The following is a 27750-nucleotide window of genomic DNA, read 5'->3' as shown; positions in this document are numbered from 1 at the left end:
GTTGCTTTTTTTTCTCTGGCTCGTTTCTAAAGTGCAGTTGCTTATTTGGGCTTGCTTCCTAACGTCGTTTAAACCGTGTTTCTCAAACATTTTCATGTCAAGGACCCCCAATCTATAGATTTGTAGTCGACCGACGAACCTTCTGAAAGATTTTTTTTGGGGGATTTGAAAATATTCCAAAGTTTACAAGTTTAAGAAAATAACAGATCTATAAGCTCACAACGCGCGAGCTTGTAGATCCGCTATTTTGAAATAGCCAATGTTAGTGTTGTTTTCCTAGGCCTGGTTGCTTGTTTCTCTCGCAAAACCTGGCAACACTGGAAGGAACTCGCCCAGTTGACTGACAGAGAACCCGGCGAGCGACGAGCAGCATCACCGTCTCATCTTCTTCTAACTACATCTCTCTAACTAACAGTCCTCAAGCCCCTCTTTTATCACTCCGACCTAGCCAGCATTCGCAAGAGATTATAACGCATATTAGCAGATTACAGCCAGCCAGCAGACATTTTATGAACCCATTTATAGAAACATCATCTATATCAACATATCGAAGATTAAAGCCAAAAAACCCAACGAACGACTGCTGCGGGATGGAGACGGAAATACATGTGCCCGTCGGGTCGCCGGTCATTCGGAAATTCCCCATTTTCGTGGACGAACACAACGTGACGGACGGAGCGATGAAGCTCATAAAAGAGCTGCGACCAGCGTGGGAATCAGCCCAGGTTAAGACCAAGGTAACTTACCGCCGTTGTGTTGACTGTATGTGCTGCTAGCTGCATGTCGTGGTGCTAGTACTGCTGCAGAATACCAGAACGCTCGCCCCAAAACACATTTGCCCCGGGGCAAATCCGGTGACCTGGGAACGGTCTTCATCTGGTATTCCTAACGTAATATCAGTAAAACGGTGCCAAAACCTAACCTTATTTCTAAACTTAACCTCAGTAAAACTATGGCTAACCCTAGCTCCAATCGGAACCTCACCCTCCGCTGTATAGCTCTCGGAGCTACATAGCGGAGGGATAGGTACTATATGGGGCTAGGCTAACCCTAACCATATTTCTAACCTTATCCTCAGTTAAACAAATACAAGAATACTCAAAGCTCTGGGGGGCGAGCGGTCTGCGAAAGAAATGGGGGCGAGCGTGTTTTGGGGCGAGTCTTCCGGTTCCCCTGCTTGTAGGCAGCTAGCAGCAGGCCCATGCAGCTTGGTAGTCTCTCTTTAGCCATCTTTTACAAGTTATTATTGCTCCTTTTCATTTTCCCTTTCTTTCTTTCCCTGCCCGAGATGAAAAGACACAAGTAATAACACCGTTATAACACATTCATCAACATCCATCACGTCAATAACCGGTTGGCCACTGACCTGACGTCTAGAGATGCACACATGCACACATAGTGTCTACTACATTGCAATAAGCTCATGGGATCATCATCATCATAAAGATCAATTTTTTAACCAAATAATTGAATGCATTTGATCTGAGTCTGACACATTGATGCCATAAGGCTCTAGTCTGTAGTAAAGGGAACGACATCTTGCTGCTTTACTGGCTAATGTTAGTTGACAAGCTGGAGACTTCAGTTTTGAAGCGTGTAGCTAGCTTGATGTGGACAGCTTGCTATGTGGCACTGACTCCATCCTGTATACACGTATTCATCATGTCTCTCTTCATCCTTTACCATGATAGATTCAGTGTGTGCACCCTTTGATGCTAATTTAACACTTTTTTCATTTTATTCTATTTAGATCAGATGCCATTCTCCCCAGACATTCTTAATTTTTGTGTGTGTGTGTGTGTGTGTGTGTGTGTGTGTGTGTGTGTGTGTGTGTGTGTGTGTGTGTGTGTGTGTGTGTGTGTGTGTGTGTGTGTGTGTGTGTGTGTGTGTGTGTGTGTGTGTTATTTTTCTTTTTTAAATGGACGGACCAGTGGTATAACTACATTCTTGCAAAACCTACAGATAGGGGCACTTATGTTTAGGTAAGGGTCACGGTGGATGAATCAGAGGAAGACGGTAATAATTCTGTTTGTAGAATAAACAGGTGATGCATATGAGTCACTTGACTTTACTGGGGTTAGTGTTGTGTACCCGACCAGCCAAGTGTTTGTTTTGAAAGTGGCTTGAATTGGCATACGACCTCCAGGGGGTCCCCTGCAAATTGTGTTAATAGAGCATCAAAATCATTTAGAAACATTGTAACAACACAAATCTTGTATGGGGCCCCTGGCACAACATATTTTCAGATACCACTGATATAAACCATTGGTGTTGACATGTATGTAGTGCAGGTGTTCAAATTGTGTGTGTGAGTACTGCAGTTAAATTAGATCTCTGTGTCGACATCAGGGGAACCCCCCACTGCCTGACCCCATGCACACAAGTCTGTGTTTTGGTAAACAGACTTATTAAGGATGCAGCCAGTCAGGGAAAGGGAAATACATAATTGATCCCCACCTAAATGGATCAGGTGATTCAGGTTTCATGGCCAGGTAGGAAAGACCCTTTAGCGTGACCATGTCTCTTGAGACATGATTACACCATGATTGTTTACTATAACACGCCGACACGGTGGTAACATGGCAATGCCAGCTGTACTGTATATTTACATACCAGTGGTTAGGTTAATCCCTACAGTAAAATCCTCTGTGTTCATTTATTCATGTGTGCACCCACAGCGTTAAATGAACACAGGATTTAACTGTGTAGAGCTCCCCTGTGTGACCCAGACCCCTCCTGTGAACGTGACAATGTTTACCTCTTTCTCTCCGGGCCAGACCAGCAGGGCTTTTCTCAATGAGTGCCACCCGTACTGGCTTTGTCCTTAGTTGCCTTTGTCTAATAAAACACGTACAGTACATAGACCGGCACAGCTGCACCCTGCCCTGTGCCCTTTGGCCAGCTCACAGAACAGTGGAGGATAGAGGACTTAGCAACAGGTTGTTTGGTTGAAGATGGGAAGGATGTTTTGTGGGGAGAGAGGTGGACTGACTGTAGAATAGTAGTAGGGCACTGTTGACAGAATCACCTGACCTGCCCAGCCACCTGGACAGGAAGAGTTTAACTGTAAATACATTCTCCCCCAGCTTCCAAACATCCTGGACTCGCACACACATGTGAGAAGGTGGCAGGTGCCAATAGCAACAAAGTAACCATCTCATTTTTCTTTCTCATGCTTGAGCTTGAGACAGAAGCACTGAGCTCTGCCCAGCCAGGCTCACTTTGGTTGAGAGTAGAAATTAGAGGGAAACTCTAACAACCCTGGTGCTCACTCATTGACAATACATATGATGCCATCATCACTGATCCCTTGCAGGCAGGCAGTATAGAGATGACTGTTGTTTACCTCTGTCGGGTGTCCGAGCTTATCGCTGCCTGTTGACGTATTGATCAGTGGTCTTAGTGGTGTATTGTGTGGCGGGTAGACGGATCAATCATGGGGTGTCAAAGGCATGTTTGTGCTTGCATATGTTCGGTCAAAACAGGGATGCCTGTGTGTGCCCATCTTTGTGGCGAAATGCGTGTGGAATGCCAGTAATGTGTGGGTGGGCGGCCGGTCTATGGGGAGAGACAGGCAGTGTGTATGTTATTATTGTGCTCAGTGCAGTGGGATGGACTGCCCTATTGGTTAGTGGTATACACTGACTGATGATGCTGGTACTAGGGTGCAGTTGCTTATTTCCTTAGTGATTTCATATTCTATCGTCGATTATCGTCGCAATATGTCACAATATTGATATTGAGGTATTTGGTCAAAAATATTGTGTTATTTGATTGTGACCATATCACCCAGCCCTACAGTAATTCCACCAACCTCCTCTTTTCTCCTGTCTCACTGACTGATAAAAACGGTGGTCTGGTGGCCTTGACTCAATACAGTACAGTACGTGTCACAAGGCTATTCATGTCTAACCAGATTTCAGTTAAGTGCACAAAATCAAGCTTATAAATGACTAGCCTATAAAATCATTAATTAAATTAGTTTTCCAGAGATCTAACATTTAACAGAGCTAGGTTCGTAGTACTAGCTATATCTAAACAGATGGTGGATGACTGAGAATAGGGTCAAGGTGGTCTTTATTGTCTTGTGTACAGGTATATAAGAGTACATGGTATGTGCAAATGCATATATACAACACAAAGCATAAAAAAGAGAGGAAGGAATTGTTACAAAGAACAGTTTTGACCATTGTCTTAGCACTTAAGGTGTGGTCCGTTATATTATGTTTTCAACCTAGAACTGCTAGGTTGATAACCTACTGTAGTAGTTCTTACTTCTAGGTTATCCACATCTAATCTAAACATATTGCTAGAAAATTAGAAGTTGGCAAAGAGTTGGCAGTATGAAGGCACTGTGTTTAGTCTTTCACTAGTCACAGCAAGAATGGGAAGAGTTACAGGAACTGAAATAGGATCTTTTGGTGGTGATGGGGAACCAACAGGATATGTCCTGGGTCCAAGCTAAATTGTGGAGAATGCTGTTGCAGCAGGGAACCTGAAAATATCAGTTATTGTGTTTTGTGTATCATTTATAGTGCTGTCAGCAATCATGTTGCCATTAGGCTCTAGGGGTATAGGTCTTAGTGGTTTCTGGAGACTTATAGAGGAGAGCCATAGGTGGGCGGGGGGGAATTTGTAGAAGATGTTTAGGCCCTTTTGAGTGCTGTGGAGCTTCTGGGCTGGGTAGGACAGAAGAGTGGGGAGCGGCTTGTAGAGGACACTTCTGCAGTGGAAAGTTCATGAGGCGGGAATTGATGGTGTCTTTGGGGAGATACTAGCCTGAGTGAGTCAGAAATGGATGTGACGTTGTACATTTTCAAGTACAAATCAGGCCGTTTTAATGCTAGTAAAGTGTGGCATTGTCTGCAGTAGTCACACTACCAGAACCATCTCATGGCCATTTGCACTGATATATGACATGTTATTTTCTGACCCAGGAAACACAGCAGATAATTGTTATACAACAATCCCTCCTGCTAGATTTTGGACTTTAATGATAATCATGCTGCTAATTCTGAACAGAAGTCAAGGTCATTGCCACTGTATGGCCAAAAACCAAAACACCCACCATTGTTGTTTTTCTCTCCCTCTCCCAGCTCTTCACCGATGGGACCACCAACAAGCTGGTAGGCTGCTACACTGAGGACAGTCCAGAGGATGTGGTTCTGGTGCGCGTGTATGGGAATAAGACAGAGCTCATTGTGGACCGTGATAATGAGCTCAAGAGCTTCCAGGTAGCAAAAACATACCACAAAGGAACAATACAAAGCCACTAATTGTATATCTGTTCTTGAGATAATTGTTTATCTCCCAAAATCACGAAGGCTAATTTGACCTTTGGGATACACAAATAAGTCGATGTGTCCAACGCTAACTATTGTGGTGTGTGTGTGTGTGTGTGAGATGTGTCTTGCAAAAATGTATGATGTCACGTGCCATTTAAATTGTCAATGTATTTTTGGTTTTACCCTCACCATTTATGGCCTTTTCTTTTGCTCTTTATGTGGACATAAATAAATAACCCTCCGGGTGTGTGTGTTCCTATAGGTGTTGCACGCCAATGGTTGTGCTCCCCGCCTGTACTGCACCTTTCAGAATGGCATCTGCTACGAGTTCATGCAGGGCGACGCCCTGGGGCCGCAGGATGTCAGGGACCCCACGCTGCTCAGGTCAGAATATGATACAGTTCTGGGCTGGTTGCTTCCCAGATATGGCACAGTACAGTCATGGGGGGGGTATATTATGAAGGGGTAAAATCCCAAGCTATCAATCCTTAGCTATCAGAAAGGTGTTGCTTGAAAGTGTGTATATAACACGTACACACTCCTTACAGTGGAAACACCCGACTCTGTGTCAAGTTTATTTAAGATCCACTTACTTGAGATCCTCGGGCTCTTTCCAGGAAACCTGTGAGACATTATTTATTTCCCACATCTTACCTTGGAGATACGTGTCAAGATCTTGTATCAGAGCTCCTCAGTCGGATAGAAATGGGTAGAAAGAAATGTAACACACACAGACAATGAGTAACCACGATGGTAACTTTATTTAGATGCTTTTGTTAGCTGTGAATGAACCTGATAGACTGACATTGTTGTTGGGAATGAGACAACTGATTGTGTGTGTGTGTCTGTGCCTGTCTGTCTCTTTGCAGACTTATCGCCCGAGAGATGGCTCGTATCCATGCCATTCATGCACATAATGGCTGCATCCCCAAACCCAACCTATGGATCAAGATGCGTAAATACTTCTCCCTGGTGGCCACTGAGTTCACTGAGCAGGCCTCCAATGCCAGGTAAGATGTAGGCTTTTCACACACACAAGACGTCATGAAACATAATTTGCCTGACAGTTTACATGAAATGAACTATGTCGGACCCTGATATCACCATACAGCATTGTTGATTTCCCTTTAATTAATTATTTGTTTAAGGTTCAGATGTTCCGTTTTTATCCAAACCAATGAAGTGCGAGGCTATTGTAGTGTAATGAACTTTGTTAATAAGTCAGGCACGCACCTTTTCATTTCCGTTTCTATTTCCCATCAGTGTCAGCTAAAATATATACTTTATACACAGGTTAAGCTCTGTAAAATTATATTAAAATGAAAATATTTAAAAAATATTTCCCTAAAGACTTTGCGGTCAGAATTCAGAGATTGTTAGTCTTTGTTACACCAGCGTTGTTCCTGTGAAGTAGTTTTGTACTTATTGTGGATTTATAAAGATTGCTATGTCTATTTACAGACAAGGCTATACTGTAAAGTGACCACTGCCTTGTGTTGCCTCACAGGTAAATAGGAATACCTCTACAAATACTTAAATAACCTATAAACTGCTTCTCAAGAACAAGAACAGTGTTGGGGTAATAATAAACAGGGGTGCACATAACTGGTGCGCAGGTGCGCATGCGCACCCAAAATAAAAAATGCGCACCACATCAGGCGACGCGAGGCGCTTTTGCGCACCAACAGCTGGGACAGGAATTTCCAAGCTTTTATTTTTTTTAGCAAAAATAAAAAATAAAAGCCTGGAGATCGAGGCTAGGAATTTACTTCCTGAAGCCACTCACACAATCACTCTAAAGCACCCGTCGGCCCCATGTACAGCCATTAGGCACAGGGGTAGAGATATGACTCGCGTCGCCTCGCATCGCCTCGCATTGCCTCGCTGCGTGCACGCAGCCAGCAGCGGCTGTTAGAGGCACTCGTCACCGATGATGAACGCACCGTAATGGTGCAAAATATGCCGTGAACGTCCCAATCTGGCGGATAAAATCAGCGCAGCAGCACAGGGCACCAACCTTGGGGGCTTTATCTAACAGCGTGAGGAAAAAAAACGGCGAAAATCGGCGAAATTTAGAAGCAGAGCGTCCTTTTTTTTTCTCGCCCCCCCCCCCCCCCCCGTTGACAAAACTGTCCGGTGGGCACCGTGCTGAACCCCCCCCCCCCCCCCCCCCCCCCCGTTGACAAAACGGGACGGGCGCCATGCGCACCAAGTCACATGTCCAGGTGCTCTTCTGCGTACCAGACCTAAAAAGTTATGTGCACCCCTGATAATAAAGCCTAGTTCAGAACAAAGATTTGCAAATAGCAAAGAGTTGAAACTTGCAAACGGAATCACAACAGAATTCCCACAACTGTGCTTTTCAACATTATAAACCTGGACGGGCCACATCAAGTGACGGTGACACGCTGAGATGTGCGACCTCCAGCACCTGATAGCACAACCTTTCCTCCTGTATCTATTTGGCTATATATTGTCCGGAGTTGGCTCGCTCTCTTTTGCTCTCTCTGTCTCCCTCTGTCACACATGCACACACAACTTGAGATGACAGCTGTGGGTAGATTTGATACATTTACAACAATAGCTTACCGATTTAATTTCACAAAATACAAACTCAAACCATTTATGTACTGTTTAGTTAGACTCGGTCTATTCATTTACGTTGGTGAATTCATTTTTATCCGATGCCACTGTAGGGTAGGTCAGTTGGGTGAGGTTAATTGAAAGGAAAAGAAAAAACACGCACCCACGCATCACTACACTGTGTGTGCCTATGTACTGCACGTATGTTTGCCTAGACAGAGAGAGGAGGTGTGTATTGTAGAGCGAGAGAGGCCACAACCTTTCTTTTCTATTGTTTAATTGCATTAACGGTATGTTCGGGAACACACTGTGCTATGTGAGAGCGTGCAGGAAAATGTTGATGCATACGTTACAACTGACGGTTTGTATTAGCAATAGCAACGTGTTTGTGTTATTAGAAATCATTTCAACCTTTTGGAATGTATTCTGGGGGAGAAGTTCTTTCCTAAGAAAGGAATATTGACAACTTACTCATCTGCCTAAAAGTAGGGACAACTCTGAGACTGTTCAATCACGTAGGACTGATTTCTTACTCTGAGAAGTTTATAAATGCAGGCCGTGATATTAATTTGTTTTATTTTTTCCTTTTGTCCTAAAGTCTCTCGTGGCTAGTGCTTAGTAGGTGTTTTATGGCATATAATTCGAGAGGAGCTTTTTGGCTATCAAAGTTATCATGTCTTATACCATACAATTATTGACGTCAAATAATAATTTGCCTTCAAAGATCACCACTGTATCATAAAATAAACAATACGATACTGTAGGTTAACCAACATTATTTTCTCTCCAAACAACAGACCAATCGACTGAGAGGGTTCGCCGCCAACACTATTTTAGTCTAGTTTCTGACTTTGACATCTTTTGTCCTCAAACATTGACCATTTCTTCCTGACCTGAGGTGGCTGCTGAAGACAGCAGACATCTTTATTTGGCCGGATGTTAGGTGAAGTCCAGCGTGAGCATTATATAACCGTCACCATAACAGCAGACTAGATTAGGGAGGCTGAGCTATGTGGCAGGCCGGCAGATGTTTGCATAGCCAGGTTTACCAGGTCAACCTAACTCTGCTCCCTGGTAACACAGACAGCTAGAGGGCTGGACACTGAACACCTGTTGGACATCAAGGTATCTAGACACACTCGAAGAGGCCAGGGCAGGGAAGACTTTAATATGATGACCGTGAATAATTCCAAAAATTGTAGCTCAGTCATCGTGCCCTCTCTTTTCATTTTAGGCACTTATTAGTTCTGTTAACCCATTCAATCCAGGAACGCATCTGTGTCATTTTTAGCTATAGGCTATAACCATTATTTTATACTTTGGCTAGTCAGAAATAGCAGATATACAAGTTCACATATATATGAGCTTGTAGATCAGCAAAAAAAAATCAATCGTGAACATTTTTGCACCGTTTTAAACAACATTTTTAACTCAAATCTTTGCTTCTGGGGTCCCTGGAACAAAAAAAAATCATGTCAAGGACCCCCAAAATTGTATGTTTTTACTATTTGAAACGGACACCCCATCTCAATATATTTTGTTCCAGCGACAAAATAGCTGCTATTTTTGAATAGCCAGTATAAAATCTAAAATGACACAGATGCGTTCCCGGATTGAGTGGGCTAATAACTTCAAGTATATAGCTGTCAGAGATGGAAGACATGACATGCAGTGAGCTGGAAGAGAAGGCAGCAGGTGAAAGAGAGCCAGCCAGGTGGAAATAACAGAGACTCTAGGGAAACGGGTGCATGAAATCCCTTGGCGTATAATTTCTCCCGTCTCCCTCTCTCTTCCTCGCCTCCTGGTCAGGCTCATTCTGGATTAGTTCCATAAGCCCATTACCTGTAGGAGACTGGCCCCTGCTCATTGGTGTGCACTACTAACCAGTGTGATTGGTTGAGACACTCCACAAGAGACTTGACCCTTTCCCCACTGCCAGTGAATATAGCAACCAGGGGAAGAACACCGCCTAGAGTACTGTAACTAGCACTATGAGCTTCTCCCCAGTGTCTCTGCCCCGCTGAGACTGTGAGCTGTCTGTGCATGTTGGAGCTCAGTTGTTTTCGCAAACTCTCATATGTCTTCAACACAATAGGCTCTATGCACAGCAGCCATTTTGGAGAAAAATTGGGCCTCTTCTTACTTCCTTCACAGGTGTTACCAATGATACTAATGAAGGCTCTGTTCCATTCTGGTCAAACAGAGTCAGGGTGCTGATATTGTGCATGTTGGCTCACTAGAAACACTAGTGGGTCCCTCATGGTTCCTTGAGGGGGTGTAACTCTGAGAGTTATGGGGGTACTTGAAATTAAAAAGTCTGAGAACCACTGTGCTGCACTAAATGGAACAGAGCCTTCATTAGTATCATTGGTAACACCTGTGAAGGAAGCAAGGAAGGGGCCCAATTTCTGTCCAATATGGCTGCTGTGCATAGAGCCTATTATGTGTGAACTATACATCGGGCGGTGCTAACTCGATGTAGCAAAGAGCGCACATCAGGCGTGGATTTTCACTGTTTTAGGACAGATCATGGCCAGGCAGCAATGTCATCAAATAGAACAATGATTTTAAGTCTACAAAATAATTACTTGTACTTAGTGGTTAAGGATTTTTTTTTTAATACATAACAATATGTAATAATAATAATAATAAATACAAGAGCTGTTTATTTCATGAAATAGGCTGAACTGATGGGCATGGCAGCCAATGGACTCCATGAAATTCCTGTGCTGGTACATTCTATTTCCATTTTTCACATATTAAAGAATTATATTGCACTGTGCACAAACCTCAAGCACAATCCTCATTCTGTTCTTCTTTCCTCTTGATTTTACTGTTTGAAGGTCCACAGATCAAGTCCGGGTCTTCTTCCTAATTCCTTACTAGGTTTTGTGATGTTATATATTGGCATATTTGTTTATGTGCTAAAAGAGTGACATTGAGACAATTTTTACTGCGTAATGTAAGTCAATGACGGACTATTTTTGATGATCAGTTTCTAATCTAGCAACGGAGCAAGTTATCTTGCCCATATTTGGAGTTACGTCACAGCAAGGTTACCAAAAAACAACAACAACCCAAACCTCTACAAAAGTGTCATTGCGCTTTAATGGTTAATGATGATTTCATTTTAATACATAGTATGGAATAAATAAAAAGAGCTGTTAATATCATAAAATATGGTCACACTGAGGGTTGGCCTCCATAACATTTAAGTTTCACATATTGAAACAATGTATACACACCACAAACTTGAAGTTATTTTTCGAAAGTACCATATTAGTGCTTGTTCCAAAAAAAAAAAGAAGTACTTAATCTCAGTCTAGTTAAAAAATATATATATTTGTCGGTTATTTTGTAATCATTCATTGTCAACGAGGCTTGGTTATCACTACAATCTGGATCAGGGAGGTGTGTTCTGTGTCTTGCTCAAGGACATGAAGTGAGGAGGAGGCAGTGATTAAACCGGGAACTTTACAGTTCAGAGAACTTCACTGTTCCAAGAAAGCCTCACCTCCGGAGCCAATGCTTCCCCGATATAGTGCAGAATGCTCGCCATGTTTTATTGGTTGGAATCTTTTGAAAATATTCACCCATAAAATGTTCTGTTGATACTCAAAACCAGAGATGGTTGTTCTCTTATAGCCCAAAATACAAGTAGTAAAACTATCACAGCTGTTCCACGCCTGCTACAAAGACAGCCAAAGCCTTATTCACACACACACACACACACACACACACACACACACACACACACACACACACACACACACACACACACACACACACACACACACACACACACACACATAGTTGTCACAACATCCAGGAGATGAACAACTGACACATGGGCCTATTTCCATCTCACCCTCTCCTTGACTTTGTCCAGGATTCAGCAGGAGGTGCCGAGCAAGGCTGTGCTGGAGCAGGAGATGGTGTGGATGAAGGAGCACTTGTCTACGCTGGGCTCCCCTGTGGTGCTGTGCCACAATGACCTCCTCTGCAAGAACATAATCCACAACAGCAAGGAGGGTAGGTACTGGTACAACTCCCTTCAAAGAAAAACCTCCCAATGTTTGATCCCAGTGAGGGCAGTGCTAGCCAAGGGGTTGTTGGGGAAGTGTGCAATAGTATGTGACTGGTTGAAGTCCCTGGACTGTCAGGGATCAGCCTCTCCTCTCTTGTCTACCAGTAAATACTGTCAAGGAACCCATGAGTATAAGGCTGTCGACCAATACAGCTGTTCAGTCGCCTGCCACAGAGGACTATAATAGTTCTACTGGCTGGCTGCCTGATGCGCAAGCGTGTTTTATTACTTTATTTATGTCCCTACGTGTCTTACTCTGTCCTCTTGCTGTCTTCCCAGGCCATGTTCGGTTCATAGACTATGAGTACTCCAGCTACAACTACCAGGCGTTTGACATCGGGAACCACTTCAACGAGTTTGCAGGTTTGTGGAGGCATTGGGGCTTATCAAGACTCAAGAGGGGTTTATTTGTCACTCACTCATACAAGTACAAGCAGTGAAATGTCAGTGTGACATGGTCCGCCAGACTGTGCAACAACAGCAATACAATATACACAAGATAATAATAAGAAATAAGAATAGTACTACTAGACTGTAATGACATTTTATAAATAAAATAACATAAGAACTAAGAAAAACAACATAAATTAAACAGTGTACTACAGTACTTTGTGTGTGGGGTTAGGTTAAGTTAGGAGGGTTTGAGGTTTGGGAACGTGTGTGGTAATAATGGCTTCATATTTTCAACAGGAGTGCACATACTGTATATGTTTGTGTGTTTGTCTAGGTATGAGTGAGTTAGACTACGGGCTGTACCCGAGCCGTGAAATGCAGATGGAGTGGCTGCGAGTGTACCTGCAGGCCTACAAACTGATCACCAAAAAAACAGATGAGGTTAGCCCCCGGGAGCTTGAGACGCTCTACGTACAGGTCAACAAGTTTGCCCTGGTGAGTGATAGGGCTTTCATGAAATCTTAATGGATGCCTAATTGACATACAATAGTTGCAATTCATTATTTAACTCTGTTTTTGGCTTTGCACATTGGAACATATCAAAACAAATTACATTTCTTCCTTTTAGTCTTTGTAAGCAAAAACATCACAGGGCAGATATGACAAATAACTTAAATAATGTATATAAAGCCTATTACTGAAATATGCAAGGAAATGACTGACAATCAAAATACTAATTTACTATGGCTAAAACGGCCACAAAAAAGGCCACATCCTTAATAATTGTATACTTTCAAACAATTAAAAAATAGCTAAAGTAGCTGATCAAAGCTACTCATGATGCATTGTGAGCTTGTACGTCGGCTAATTTCTGTATTTTGGAAAATGGAAAAACATTTTTCAGTTTTTGCCCTAAATGCCAAAATAGGGATGCCAGGTTCAAAGCGGTAAAAAAGAGTGGACAGTTACGAGGAAATAATGATATTTGAGCTAATTGTGATTAGCTCAAATAATTGTGATCAGGCGATTATGTACTAATTGTGACAGGCCTAGTGAGCAGACGCACGCACGCATGCACACACAATGTTGTACACGTCAGTCGCCATGCAGTCTGATCTTTTATTTGTCTCTTCAGGCTTCCCACTTCTTCTGGGGCTTCTGGGCTCTCATCCAGGCCAAGTACTCCACCATTGACTTTGACTTCCTGGGGTAAGTTTGGCTCAAGTGTTTGCATTTCATACTGTACATGAACTGTGCATGGTTCTGCCTGACCCCCTCTTGGCAGAGTATTACATAAGGATAGGTAATACTGTTAGCTGAATATGATCTGTCAGCATGGGTTAAATAGGGTGTGATGAGAGACTGAAACTCATAGCCAACATATCTCCCTGTGAACGTCCATCCTGCCACACACACACACACACACACACACACACACACACACTCTCACCTGGCTAACTCTTTTACCTGGTGTGTGCGTGTGTGTTTGTGCTTGGTGACTGACATAGCCTTAATGCTTTTCTGTGGGGACAACTGACACTGACTGCTGGCTCTCCCCGTGTAGCCCCCTACAGTGGGCCTGTCTGCTCCATTGTTTGACTTGCTACTGGATATAGAAAGGCTCACTTTAATTTATTTGAGCATAATCATAATGCATGCCAAGCTCTTTTCCTCACCTAAATCACAGCTTCCTTTCTGTCTGTTCTCTCTCCATGTCACTTTCTCTCATGTCATGGCTTTCCGACAGGTATGCTGTGCTGCGTTTTAACCAGTACTTCAAGACCAAGCCCGCGGTGTTGGCCCTACAGATCCCGGAATGAAAATGAAGGGAGGAAGAGGGACAAACTAAGGAGGGCCCCCATCACCTGCAGCTGACGGCAGGAGCAGATGCACTTTGAGCTGAGGAGCTGGGAGGCTGGGGTGATTTGTTGGGGGGGTTGGGGGGGGTAAAAAAAACACTTTTAGTTTCTATGATAGGGCTTTAATATGGGGCATTCTTTAGGGGTGCAAGAAGGACTGAACCATTACATGGTTAATTCCTTCAGACCCCTGTGACAACAAGCGCAATTACTATGTCATTCCTCTTCATCTCAGTCCACCTGTTGCCTTGCAACTTTAGCAAGGCAAGCTTCTTCATTTCACCACAGATTGTGTGTAGGTGTGCGCGCGCATGTGTTTGTGTGCGTGTGCTGATCTGCATTTTATTTATTTTTTTCGAAACCACTGACTGATCCAGTGTCGAACATTAAAATACCCTATATGGGTATTTCTAGTGAATGAAGGCATAGTGACTGCAGAATAATGTCCAAGGCCCCGGCTCACAGAACTGATGTGATCGTTGCTGGAGTCGGTACACATGACCTGGTTCTAGTGTCTGTCAGTCCGGCACCTAATGGTCCAAAAACACTGACAATGAAAGTGAACATGGGGACCCGAATACTAACACACTGATATTTGAAGGCTAGTGTTTGCTGATGTGCGTGTACAAAATTCTACTGCTGCTCAGAGTATTTTGTGTGTGTATACCTATACCTCTACATATAATTCTCCATTTTTTTAAATCTTTTGAAGACCTCTTCCCCCATATGTGTCCAATGCATGCAGTACAACATCAGAAGGGGTCAGGGGGGGGGAAACATTCCCTTTTAGTTGAGGTATTTTTTGTAAGTGCTGAGCAGTGCAGGCTTGATGTAGCTCAAACAAAATGTGTGAGTCTGTGTTTGTGGATTTGTGTCTAGCTCTGCCCTCATCGCTTAAGCCATTTTCCACCTTCTTGGCTTTTATGGTTACAGCGAGCCGCTCGGTTAAACTTTCCGCCCCTCTTGCTCCCCTGGCCACTTGGAAAATCCCAACCCCGTCACCCTGCAACGCTTTTTACTAACCCCCCCACAATCCCTCTCTGCTCTCTCTCGCCCTTCATCCTCCTCTTCCTCCCTGCATTGCCCTCACCTTGATTTCCTTCCAGGCCATGTTTTGTGCACATCTCTCTCCATTTGTTGAGAATGAGGTAATGACAGACGGACATTCCATGAGACACCTACATGGATTCATAAGCCTTTGGCAGTATACCAGAGTTGGAGCCAAGTCTTTTTTTACATAATCACACGTTGCAAAGTTGTGTCTAGGGTCAAACTAAGTTTGGCTTTTAGCGAATGAGTTATAATGTCGGGCTGTGTGAAATGGTTATAAGATCACTTATTACTAGGATGTAGCGAGACAGTAGCAGGCATGTGACATGGTAAGTTCCCACTGAGCCCCCAGCATCGCCATGTTTTCATCCACACCTTGACCACTGGGTTATACCTTACAGGACTTATGATTGGCTCTCGCTCCTTGTTCCCATCTATGGTGTGGTACTGTAACTGATGTTAAAAAACAACAAGATTCACAGCCTCTTGGCGTGTAGGTCGTGTTGATTTTGGAACAGCGTGTTCAGGCCCCCTTTATTCTGCCAGCAGGGGGCGACACTTATCTCTGACCTTTGTCCTCGGCAGTGGCTCTCAGGTTACTGACTAGTTTAATAATTCACCAGTATGCTCAGTAGTGAGCATCAGTCTTTCAGAACAGGCTGAGACAGACTAGTGTCATGCAGCCAGTAGGAGGCAGGACAAGTCCAGAGGTGTTTTATGTGCTTACTGGGAGTTTAGTGCAGACCTCTTTAAAAAATGTTTTATATATACATATATATGTATATACATATATGTATATATATATATATTCTCGTTTGAAGCTATGATCAGAGCCTTTACTGAATATGAGCTGTATCCTGTTTAAGGTCCATGTGAGCCCAAATGAGAGCAATGTTTACTCATAAGGCCTATTGTACATGTACTGTACAGATGTACAGTACATACTTGATTGTGAATGGGTTTTGAAGGCACACTTATAATGCCTGTTCTATCACACACTTCTTACTGCAGCAGTGAGTGTCCCGGCAACCTAACATGGCTTTCAGATGTCACTAACCTGCACTGATGGGGTGAAACCTGCACCTCGACAGGTGAAGGATTTTCCTTGATGGTTATTCAGTATGAGTCAATGACAATGAGCAGCTGTTGAATAGGAGTGATATTTGAAATCAAATACCAATCTTGGCCAAGATATACACACTGAAGCACAGATAGAGTGCACATAACCACCACTTTAGCTGTCTTTAGGTACTTAAATCATATAATAATTCCTTCCTAATCTGGGAAGTTGGTTGTCAAAATTGTACTTCTTGCTACTAAGTGTGGTTACACCAGTGATGGTAGATTTGCAGGTGTACGCTGAATTAGTAAACTTGCTGCTTGAACGCACAATCGTGGAAGGATTAAAACCTGCATCAGAGGATCTTTTGCACTCCAGGTATATAGAATGAAGTACTAGATAGTAGAAATTTTACTATTGGTGGAGAGAGGTATTATGGCACTAAAGTCAGCCATCAGTGATAGGTAGGTTTTTGAAATTACACCCTATAGGGTGATTTATACATAGTTGTGCAATGCAATGTGTTGTGAGCTTGTAGGTCAGCAACACCAGCGCACAACTAAGTATAAATCAAGCTTATTATACATTAGGCACTTTTCTGTCCACCCTCACAAGAGGTTAAAGCCTAGAACCAAATGTAGAGTTTTTAGGTCAACAGAAAATGGACACATCCCTTGAAACTGAGGTTGCCTAAAGCATTGCACTCAATGTCTACACGACATTCAGCGAAGTTACTGAACATTTTGAATCCCTGCTTTAAAAGGCAAAATATGTAAATGACCTTGCACATGCAGGACGATGTTTTTTTATGCTCTTTGCTCCAGACCAACCTAAGTCAATACTATTCTTTGCTGGCCATTAGTATGTTTGTATTTATAGCGTATTTTTTAAGCCCTTTGCAACAGGGGGGTATTTATTGAGTGAATTTGGCACTGCATTTCTCTTAATCTTCCTTTTCGTTGTTGCTTTTCTATTCCATCGAATTACCAAAATGGCTAGCTAAAGTTTGCTTTGCAGTTCATTTGAGATTAACTGTTATTTTTGTGTGCGTGTGAATGTATTAACTGACATAACTTTTAAAATGTACATACGGTATAACTTTGATTTATTTCCTCCTTTCTTATACCTATATTTACTTTTTTGTACATGCATTGACTTGAATCTTGAAGAGAACTGTCCATTGGAGACTGTTTAAATGGGACCCATCATTTCAAAGATGAGTGTGTGTGTATGTGTGTGTGTTTGTGCGCATGCGGACATCTGTGTTGGCTGGCGTGCAGATGCATGAAGTCATCCACTCCTGAGGGGGGGGGGGGGCACCGTGAGAGACGAGTGGGGAGTGTAAATACTGTAAGAAATACTGTGAAATGCGACTGTACAGCCATCCTTCACGCCTGTGTAGGACTGGCAAGAAGAGTTAATAAACATTTGTCAGTAAAAATGTCCATTAAAATGATGTCTAAAAAAACAAGTGAAATTGTGTTTTTCTACTTTGTGAGTCCACAGTTGGTTGAGCTCTTGAGGAAATATGCAATATTCTCAGTGTTAATTTGACTGTTAAGTGCAAATGTAACCAAATGGACCCGTCATGATTTTACAGTGTGTTCAATGTAGTTCCGTTAATCCTTCAGGTTGCAGTAGTGTTGTGTAGGTCCATTGTTTTTGGACGGCGGTTGAGTTTGTGTGGGATCAACTGCTGTTCACACTCTGCTTTCCTCCCATCTGTCTCTCTGCCACCTGACCTGGCTCTTTGGCCCTGAGAGGCGGAAGGAAGGAAGTAGAAATCCACTGCTGGGGGTGGGGGGCATCCTGACGCACGCACGCACACACACACACACACACCTGAACCTCCAGCTGACTCCAACATCCTGGAGACTTAAGCCTCAGTTATACTTAGTTGCGTGTGGGTGTCATGCACCAAACATACTGTAGCGGATCGATTAAATAACAAGCTCACAATTAAATAAATTATTCACTATGGGATCATTTTCAGAGTGTAGACATTTTCATAATGTTTTTGTTGAGGATGTAGTCTACTGTATCATTTGGATTTGTGCTTTCACACACTTTTTGATAAGTACAGGTATAGCATTTGGACTTTGTGCAGAATTTGTAGCCATGCCACAACTTATATCCAAGACAAGAGGAGAGAATGTCCTCGTGGTCAATGCCATACAAATCTAAAAGTGCAAACATCACTCTGTATTAAAAGATAATGCCACACTAAGAAACTGTCTAAAGCATGTCAGTGTTGTCTATTTAGTCTTACACAATCATGAAATCTTAATACGCTTAATTGACATACAAATAGTTGCAATTAATTTAATTTGTTTTTGGCTTTGAACATATAATACAAATGACATTTGTTTGCCTTTAATCTTTGTAAGCAAAAAAATTCACAGGGCAGATATGAGAAATAACTTAAATAATGTATAGCCTATTACTGAACTATGCAAGGATATTGCTTAAATCTATTAGAATAGCACGATCAGCTTTGGTTTAAGTTGCACTTTGGTAGCACTCATTCGAATTTTAATGACTAAAATGTTTAGTTTTGAAATATGCCTGTAGTTATGTAGACCTAATAAGGGATAACATTGCATTATTATTGCAGGGGGCTAATACTGTAAGTCCGTCTATAAGCAATCTCCACGAGGCTTGGTGGTTTGCCAGATTCACTGAGCCATACAGTTTTAGGTAATTTTGTGGGGATTGGTTTAAAACTTTATGGATTTGAACAAATGGCATAGTAAACCTAATGTGTCTCAACCATGGCTGCTTGTTTTGGGAAAGCTGGAGACTTAAGGGAGAAATCTGTTATTTATTTAAAAGTATTTTCTGAAATTCTGTCAGTGTTGTCTCCTGCCATCATCAAAAAACATTTAGCCCAACAAATGCTTTCAACAGGTAGCTTTGCCCCCACATCACGGTACTGTTGACTTCAGTACAAAGAATCAACAGAAGAATAGAGGCTGCAGTGTTTCTGTAACCTCAGTATTTGGTCACCTTGTTCTCTTCGCAGCCCCATAATGGGACCAACTTGAATATACAGTAGCCAAAATAACTCACTCGCCAAATGCCATTAACACAACCAATTTATTGTCGTCCAAAACGGGGAGGGGGGAAAAACTTGGAAAACATACAGAAAATGTACACCTTTAAATTACACAGGCTCATATAAACAAAATAAAGTCTCTATCTATATTTACATCAGCAGGTGTGACAACGGGTGACTCCTCAGCATGGTTTTCCACTAGGGTAAGATACTATTTACCTCTGAGAACTCATCTCTATACACAAACCCTGGTATCTTTACTCCAACATTTCCCCACGTTGAAACTGGTACAGTTAGTTGAAAAAAGGTGAACTGACAGTCCAAAGGGCATTTACAGCAGTGTGACAATATGTTTTGCTATTACAAGGACCCATCTCCACCCTACCCAGTCATCTGAGCCCATCTCCATCGCTGCATCCATCACAAAGTGCTTTCCAACTACTGATAAACGGCCTCTTCTCCAGCATGATTGAAACGTATTGACGAACCAGTGCGGATCTCCATCATGTTGACGAAACAAGGAAAATAAAACATGAGGAAGCAGGGTGTAGGGGGTGTTAACACTTCAGGAGATAATAATCACACCCAACGGTTTCAGAGGAAGCAGCGGGACACACAGACGCACGGTGCTCAACATGACCGCAGTCAAACACTCAAAGAAGCACACACAGAGGTATATATTAAAAAAAAAAAAAAAAAGTGGCAAGGCTGAGCGCAACCACACACACACACACACACATTAGCATGTACACAGCCCAAGTATGGATGTAATATGAGAGCGAGAAGTGAGTCTCAAGGTTTGTTTTATAAAGTTGCAAGTGCAAGAAAAATGAACCATGACTATCGGGGCTGGCTCACCGGAAAACAAGTTTATTTTTTTAAACCAAACTTTTTTCTCTCTCTCTCGCTTTTAATTTGCACAGAGGCATGCCATGCTGCTTTCACCCGTCCAAGTGCTATCAGATCAAAAGACAGGACGTGCAGATGAGGACAGGCAGCCTCACTCTTCGGTAAAATGCACAATTGAGTGTGCTTTGAAAATAGAAAGCATATTCGGTGTCACTGCAGATGTTAGGACAGATGCTTTTGTGAGTGTGTGCACAGGGAATCTCTTCTGAATACCAACCCCATACTGTATGTCAGATTTATTAAGGTAGGTCTGCAATTTCTTAGTAGAGTGTGGACAGCTTGAACAGCAGGGGGCAGCACCCTCACACTGATAAACAACCAAATCTATTGTATCAGTACTGTTGCTGCTACAGCTGTAGATTGGCCTTTTGACAGGCGGATGCTGGGTTTGTATAGAACGAGGGGGAAAATATTCTCCAAAATACACATTTTACTGCGCTCATGTTTCATACCTATGACCTGAAACCCCAACCTAAGGTTTGCTATGACAATTAAAAATTTCCTGGACTAATAACATCGCAAAAGGTGCTTTTCGCAGACAGTGACAAAATGTGTGATGATGAGTGTCAGGGGAAGAAGGCGTTAAGGGATAAATCTACTGTGTTATAAACAAAAACAGCTTATGATGTCAGAGAGGGGAAATTCATTACAAGAGCTTGCTTGTATGTGTGTGTGTTGAAGGGAGTGCTAAACTGGAGATTGTACTAATTTACAAGGGAGTGAGTAGCATGTCTCTTCAACCACCAAATGTCTTCACTCTCGTCATAGAGAAGGGCAGAGTTTTCCATTGTGTGGATACTGTTTTCACAGTCCTAATGTTTGTATTTCTCTCTGATGATGGCCAGTCTATGAAGAGCACACTCCACCTCCCTCACCTATCTCTCCCTCCTCTGTCCTCTCAGAGATCTCTTGATTTCATACCCCTCTCTCTCTCTCTCTCTCTCTTTCTCCTCTCTCTCCCTCTCTTCAGTCGGTCAGGAGCACCAGCTCTCCCTCGCTCCGCTCTCCTCCATCACTCTCCTCTCCTTCGCTGTACGGGGCTCTCTCTCTCGTCTCCCGTTCCCGCTCTCTGGGCAGGGGAGTGGGCGTGGCTTGACCCTCAGCGCGTCGCGGAGGCGGGGCTTGGGGCATGTAATGCTCCAGCAGCGCAGGGTGAAACGGCATGGTCGCCATGGAGACTGACGCGGTGCCACTCGGGTACTGGCCGTCGCCGGGCGCATAGTGCATCTGCTGAGGCTCCGACTGGCTAAAAGACGGGAAACATTTCACAATAAATATCTCTACTTTGACTTACAGGAAAGCCGGAAAACCTTGTATGGTTCATGAACATAAACTTACAAATAAACCCACAATAAATATTTCAGTATTAGGTAGGTAAAAAAAAGGCACCACCTTCTTACATTAAACCCTATGAGAAATGACTAGAAATGCCAAGGCACATATCGGAGCGCTTTAAAAGGTGGAAATAGTTTAATTCTTTAGAAATGCACTTATGACGTGGACTGCTATTTATCAGCTGTACAATCACGACTGTACACAAATGCCAAGAGGATGTTCTCCCTATGCCCCCGCTATTTAAACCTATTATTACTTAATAAAATTACATTCTATTTGTATAATATTTTTATTAAATTCCCTGTGGAGTTGTATTTTCTTAAAGTCAGGACTATTAAATGACTATCCTTTTTTGTCAGGGCTGGTGTGGTAGACTTTAATGGTTTGTTAATATATCGCAATTAATGAATGAGCAAGTTGTGGACCAGCAGTGTGACTCATAGGCAACGCAAAGCTGGATTACCAGCGTATGTGGTATGCGCCTGGACCGCTAGGCCAGCGGGCGCCCCACAGTTGCTCAATCTTGAGCATCCACAACTACATGTATTTGTTTAAAACTTGGTTTTCAATATTCGATAAGTTCCATAGAGTGATACTGAAGTATATTTCAGTCAATCATCACGCGACAATCACCTCTTCATAAAAAGACGAAAATGTTAGTGTGAACATGCCTTTATACTGTATATTTTTACTTCATTTAGAATGTTCTACCAGTTGATATGCAAATGTTCTTTAGTTAAGGTTCATGGGGAAAAAACAAAAGGCCAAATTGTTATTTCACCCCATTTTAACAACTCCAAACTACAGACCTGCTGCTACATGTTCAATACATTTCTACAGCTGAGCTAAAATGGAAAGCCCATTTTGGGGCAAGCGATATATTTCTCTTTCACTGATCTACATATATGGGTATATCAGTCGGATCGGTGGTGCAACGTAGGTGTGAGGGCTGCGTAGCAGCCCGAACCTCTAGTAAAAAAAAATAGCAGATCTACAAGTTCACAACGTGTCACAATGCACACACTGTGAGCTCGTAGATCGGCTATTTTCAAATAGCCAAAGTATAAAATAGGGTTAAAGTGGTAAAACGGCTCCTCATTTTGCTGGGACCCCCAGAACCCCAGGAAGGACCCTGGGGGGCCCGGGCACCACGTTGAGAACCACTGGTGTAAACTACGGAGAGCAGCAAAGTAAACTAGCCTGGGGTGGCTGGGGGTGATGGGGTGGAGTGTGCTCTTCCTCAAAGAAAGAGAGAGAGAGAGAGACTGATAAACAGTGCTTGCTGCAGCATTTATATCTCCAGTTTGTTTGACTTCTCCAGAAAAAAAGCAGCTTAGACAGTCGAGTGCAGTTTGTTTACTGTGGATAGGCTGAGCACTCTGGCTGTTATAGGAATGGAATTGTTCATCCCTTGTTTTGTCTGTCAGGGACACATTGTGTTGAATTATCTCCCCAAACTCTTGTGCCAGCCTTATTTATTGTGTCTCTAGTCTATACACGCACACAAACACAGGTGTGCTCTTTCAGTGTTTGTTACCTGTGAGCATAGGTAGCTCTCTGCTCCTGCCTGCGGTTCTTCATCATGGCCTTGTACTCGCCCACCCGGAGTCTGCGGCCCTCCACTATGCACGTCCTCTTGGGCCGTGGCTTGTACTTGTAGTCTGGGTATCGCTCCAGATGCTGCCTGCTGAGCCGCGCCTGCTCCTCATAGTAGGGCTGCTTCTCCTGGTTGGACATGGACTTCCACCTGGAGCCTGGAGACAAAGGCAGGAGAGAAAACATACACAAGATAAGAAGGCAGCGCTCATAAAGAAATGCATTAGGGTTAGCTGAATGGTTAAAGAGGCCGCTTCGAACACAGAAGGTCCTAGGTATGATTCTCGGCCGCAGCTATGTCAAGGTTTCCACGAGCAAGACAAACCTTTACTGCTCCCCCCGAGCGCTCATTAGAACTATCAGACCAGCAGGTGAAGCTAAAAAATAAATAAATCCAGAGTTCTCTCTTTTTTTAAACTCTGTGCTTTTTTAAACACTTCATTGACTGGGAAGGTGCTTGAAATCTTAGCATTGTGTCGAGATAAAGTGTGTTTATGTGTGAGGGAGGGATGGGGTGGGGAGACTCCACAATGGAAAGGAATGCGAGTGTTTGGTCAAAGGAAAGGGGTGCGGGCCCGTGTGCAATGTGTACGCACGACTATAAGGGAAAGCAGGTGGGTGATCATTCCCTCCCATGGCAAACTGTACCACCAGAGGCACAAAGAGGCAACTGAAGTTGTGTGGTGTACATACAGTATATTGAGTATAATGGGAGCTCACCCAGTATGAAGGAGTGTGGAGTACATAGGGGGAGCTCACCTAGTAAGAAGGAGTGTGGAGTACAGAGGGGAGCTCACCCAGTATCTTGCTGATGGAGGAGTTGTGCATGTCGGGGAATGCCTGGAGGATCCTCCTGCGTTCGTCCTTGGCCCAAACCATGAAGGCATTCATCGGCCTCTTGATGTGACCAGTGGAGGGTGGGGCCCGGGCTTCAGCGTACCCTCCGACACCAGGGGCCGACAGGGGGCCTACAGAGACCGAGGGAACATGGTCAGGGGATCCACACATCCAAACTACCTGCACCGTCGTGTTGGTGCCGCTTGTTATGGTTCCAGCGGTTGTTTTATTGCCACTTCCACACCTACCCTCAGAATCACTGCTGAGGTGGTCCTCAGTGGAGCGCATGTTTTGTCTCTCCTCACAGCGCTCCGGGTGGGATATCCGCTCGCTGTGAAGCACGTCCTTATATTCCTGCGGTGGAAAGACCATTAGATGCGTCAGTTAAAGTGCACACATGTTCGCACCCACATAGATTCTCACACACACATGAAATAAGAACAGAAATGATTTGAATGTGAGGGCAGTAAAAGATGTCGCCTGCTGCAGTAAATGCGTTCTGCCAGCGCTATTTAAGGTAAAGGAGCTGCGTGCCTGCCATATCAGCTACAGTTTTAAATTCAGAGCCGTAAATGCAAAGAAAGGAAATAATGAAGCCACACAGGAGGAGAAGAATGGTGTTTATTGTCCAAGAGAGGAGAGGGGAAGAAAGGAAGAGGCAGGGAGGAGAGAATAGGAGGGTGTAAAGGAACAGAACAGAGGGGAGGCATGCAGAGTGTCACAACCTTTGAACATGAAAAAGCACCACATAATCAAACGACGGCGTCTGGCTCCTTCACACGTGTTCTAAACACTGTATTACTTACTTAAACGGATACCAAAACAGATCGAACGAATGGATTTGTGTCATTGAATATATGACGCAGCAGGAGTGTAAAATCTGATATTTGGAGCAGAGGCTGGATAGAGCAGTGTAAGGAGGACAGCGTGCAACTGTGTGTACAGTATTACTGTGGACAAAGACAGAGGGGCAGGTGGCTCAGCTCAATGCCACGCAGAGACCTTTGTGGCTTTGTGAGTCGGCAACAGCTGTTGCTCTGCAGCGTGTGGCCGCCTCTGAGGCTTGTGGCCATTAAAAAAAATAATTAATACACTGAAGCAAAACAATAGTGAAAAAAAATTATGTTCTGGGACACGGCATAATTAGAATGTTTAATGTTTAGTCTTTGGTACATTTACGTTTGCAGTAATGCAAAACAAAACATGTCCTAACCACAAAGCTTCCACGGTGTAGTCTGTTGGCGTGGCAGAGAATAGAACTTCCTATTGATGGTTTCGAGTTGCTTCAAGTTGCAAGTTGTCTGTAGTAGTGCATGTGTGTGTGCGTGTGAGTTCTCTGACTGAGACATTCTTTAGTCTGTTGCTATCATAGCAGGAACACAGCTTCATGTAATCCTAAACCTGACTCTGACCTTTGACAAGACCCCCTGCATATCTCTCTCTCTCTCTGTCTCCCTCTTTCTATGAAGAAAAACATCCTAGAGTAGAAGACCAGGCCTGAGATGGACATTGGCTCACCATCTTGCTACTACTGTCTCTCTCTCGCTCCCTGTCTCTTCCTCCGTTCCGGTGGCTTCTCAGGAGTTGCTGCGCATCATGGATGGCCTGACTGACCACATCTCCCTCTCCTAGAAAGCCTGGAGAAGAGAAAAAAGGGGAGGGGTACAAATTTAAGTATTGATGAATAGGAACACAGATCTTTGCCATCAGAATGCCGGCTACTATACCCAAACTTTCTTAGACCAGCCCGCCCCGATGCCTGCCAAGCTAGTTTCTAAAAATGGATTTTGAGTGTAGGCAGGTACAGCAGGTAGAACTCACTCAGGGCTGACCGTTGGGGGCTGTGCGGCAGCCCTCCGTCTCTTTGGATGCCTCTGTAGGTCAGCTCAAAGCTCTGCGGGCTGGGTATCTTCCCCAGGTCCAGACCCTTGGGCTTGGAGGTCAGGTTTAAGGGCTGACTGGCTTCCTACAGTAAAACACAATCCCACACAGAGCGGCAGATGATCAAGGTGGGGCAAGTGTCACAAGCATGCATGCACACACACATTCTCTCTCTCGCATGTGTAAACACACACGCATGCACGCACAATGACAAAGAGCAGGGCGTGTATGTATTCTGACTATGCGTGGCGGATTTGGCATGTCAGAGCGTATCTGTCACACCTTTGTAGTCTTTATCACTTTTGTCTTGGTATTCAGGCCTTTTCCCTTCTCTTCCTTTTGTTTATTTAAGTTGTGTTGGCTTACCTCCACTTGAGAACTAGCAGGGCAAACAGCGCGCGCGCGCGCGCACGCACGCACGCACGCACGCACGCACGCACGCACGCACGCACGCACGCACGCACGCACGCACGCACGCACGCACACACACACACACACACACACACACACACACACACACACACACACACACACACACACACACACACACACACACACACACACACACACACACACACACACACACACACACACACACACACACACACACACACACACACACACACACACACACACACACACACACACACACATTGTAATAAGGGTGTGGTGTATTAGGTGGGGTTTTTGACTGTCCCAGTTACCAGAAAGTGTTGCTTCTCTGCTCTTTGCTTAGCAGAGGGCCACTCCAAACATATGGAAACACCTTATTCTAGACCCACCGCAACACTGCCCTGCACAGCAACCCCCCCTACACACAGCAGTATTACTCACTGGTCCAGTAGACCAGTGGTTCTCAAACTTTTTCATGTCAAGGACCCCAAATTAATATGTATTTGGCCACGGACCCCCATCTGAAAAGATCCCAGGGACACCCATGCAAGATTTGTGTTGTTAAAATGTTTATTTTTTTTACTTATAATTTTTATCCCACGATTTTGTAACCCACATTTTTTCACCCAGTGCCAATTGCCTATGTAATCCTGGGCACTACCTACCCTCTGCCAGCCTAGGGAGAGCCCAAGCTGAAGCTCATGCCTCCTTCAATGCATGAGGAGCAAGCAGGCCGCTTCTTATCACCCGACAGGGGGGAGTTTCCCTGGTTGGACGTAGCGCGTGGAAGGAACACGTTATTCCAACCAGTTCCCTTCTCCTCCATCAGGCGCCCCGGCTGACCAGGGGGAGGCAGTATAGTGACCAGGATTACTACATGTTTTTGTGAGGGTATTAACTACCCTAGGAGACACGGGGAGAACATGCAAACTCCACACAGAGTAGGCCCTTTCACCAACCCCACCTAGGGTATGGGCGCCGATGACATGGAGGAGAGAACACGCCCCCAGCGCCCACAGCGTCCCTGGCGGGAATCGAACCCAGGACCTTCTAGCTGTGAGGCGACAGCGCTACCGACTGCGCCACCGTGCCCCTTGTTAAAATGTTTAAAAACAACAAAGAAATGTTAAGTAGCACACAACATGACGAGTTGTGAGCTTGTAGATGTATATAGTGTTAAAGTGGTTAAACTGCATTTTGCTGGGGATCCCCTGGAACCCCCTAAAGGACCCCATGGTGTCCCCGGACCCAACTTTGAGAAACACTGCTATAGACCACTGCCGATTGAAAGCGATAGCTGTACTCCAGGCAAATCATCTTGACCCCTGTGGTAGGAATTTGCATATTTAAAGACCTCAGGAAAGGAGTTTGTTTAAACTAGCTCGATATTTGGATAACTGAAAAATGTTAGAGGTTTAAACACATGG

The 27750-nt window shown here is 43.9% G+C and overlaps 2 protein-coding genes across 2 annotated transcripts in view; one reads left to right on the top strand and one right to left on the bottom strand.

The window, feature by feature from the left end:
* Positions 1–359: 359 nt before the first annotated feature.
* Positions 360–17762, top strand: etnk2 (ethanolamine kinase 2). Its single transcript, XM_084062793.1, has 9 exons — positions 360–737; positions 5097–5234; positions 5548–5669; positions 6155–6295; positions 11758–11900; positions 12235–12318; positions 12683–12843; positions 13484–13557; positions 14096–17762. The coding sequence occupies exons 1-9, from the start codon at positions 510–512 to the stop codon at positions 14166–14168; spliced, it is 1164 nt and encodes a 387-aa protein (XP_083918919.1). The 5' UTR covers positions 360–509; the 3' UTR covers positions 14169–17762.
* Positions 17763–19394: 1632 nt separating this feature from the next.
* sox13 (SRY-box transcription factor 13) overlaps positions 19395–27750 on the bottom strand; it is a 32376-nt gene continuing 24020 nt past the window's right edge. Inside the window, exons 10-15 of the mRNA XM_084063607.1 lie at positions 25871–26015; positions 25568–25686; positions 24298–24403; positions 24010–24180; positions 23154–23370; positions 19395–21527 (exon numbers count right to left, since the gene is read on the bottom strand). Of these exons, the coding sequence (XP_083919733.1) occupies positions 21248–21527; positions 23154–23370; positions 24010–24180; positions 24298–24403; positions 25568–25686; positions 25871–26015 (1038 nt within the window). The 3' untranslated portion in view covers positions 19395–21247. The remainder of the gene's footprint in view (positions 21528–23153; positions 23371–24009; positions 24181–24297; positions 24404–25567; positions 25687–25870; positions 26016–27750) is intronic.

Source organism: Gymnoscopelus microlampas (assembly GCF_963454915.1).
Source record: "Gymnoscopelus microlampas genome assembly, chromosome: 7".
In the NCBI taxonomy this organism is placed as follows: domain Eukaryota; kingdom Metazoa; phylum Chordata; class Actinopteri; order Myctophiformes; family Myctophidae; genus Gymnoscopelus; species Gymnoscopelus microlampas.
The sequence above is the reverse complement of the archived record's forward strand: the minus strand, read 5'-3'. Positions and strand labels throughout refer to the sequence as shown.

Excerpts from the sequence above, each read along its gene's own strand:
- etnk2 (XM_084062793.1), top strand. The coding sequence starts at position 510 with ATGAACCCATTTATAGAAACATCATCTATATCAACATATCGAAGATTA. Across the intron at positions 5,235-5,547 it reads ATGAGCTCAAGAGCTTCCAG|GTGTTGCACGCCAATGGTTG; the intron begins GTAGCAAAAACA and ends GTGTTCCTATAG. Across the intron at positions 6,296-11,757 it reads GAGCAGGCCTCCAATGCCAG|GATTCAGCAGGAGGTGCCGA; the intron begins GTAAGATGTAGG and ends GACTTTGTCCAG.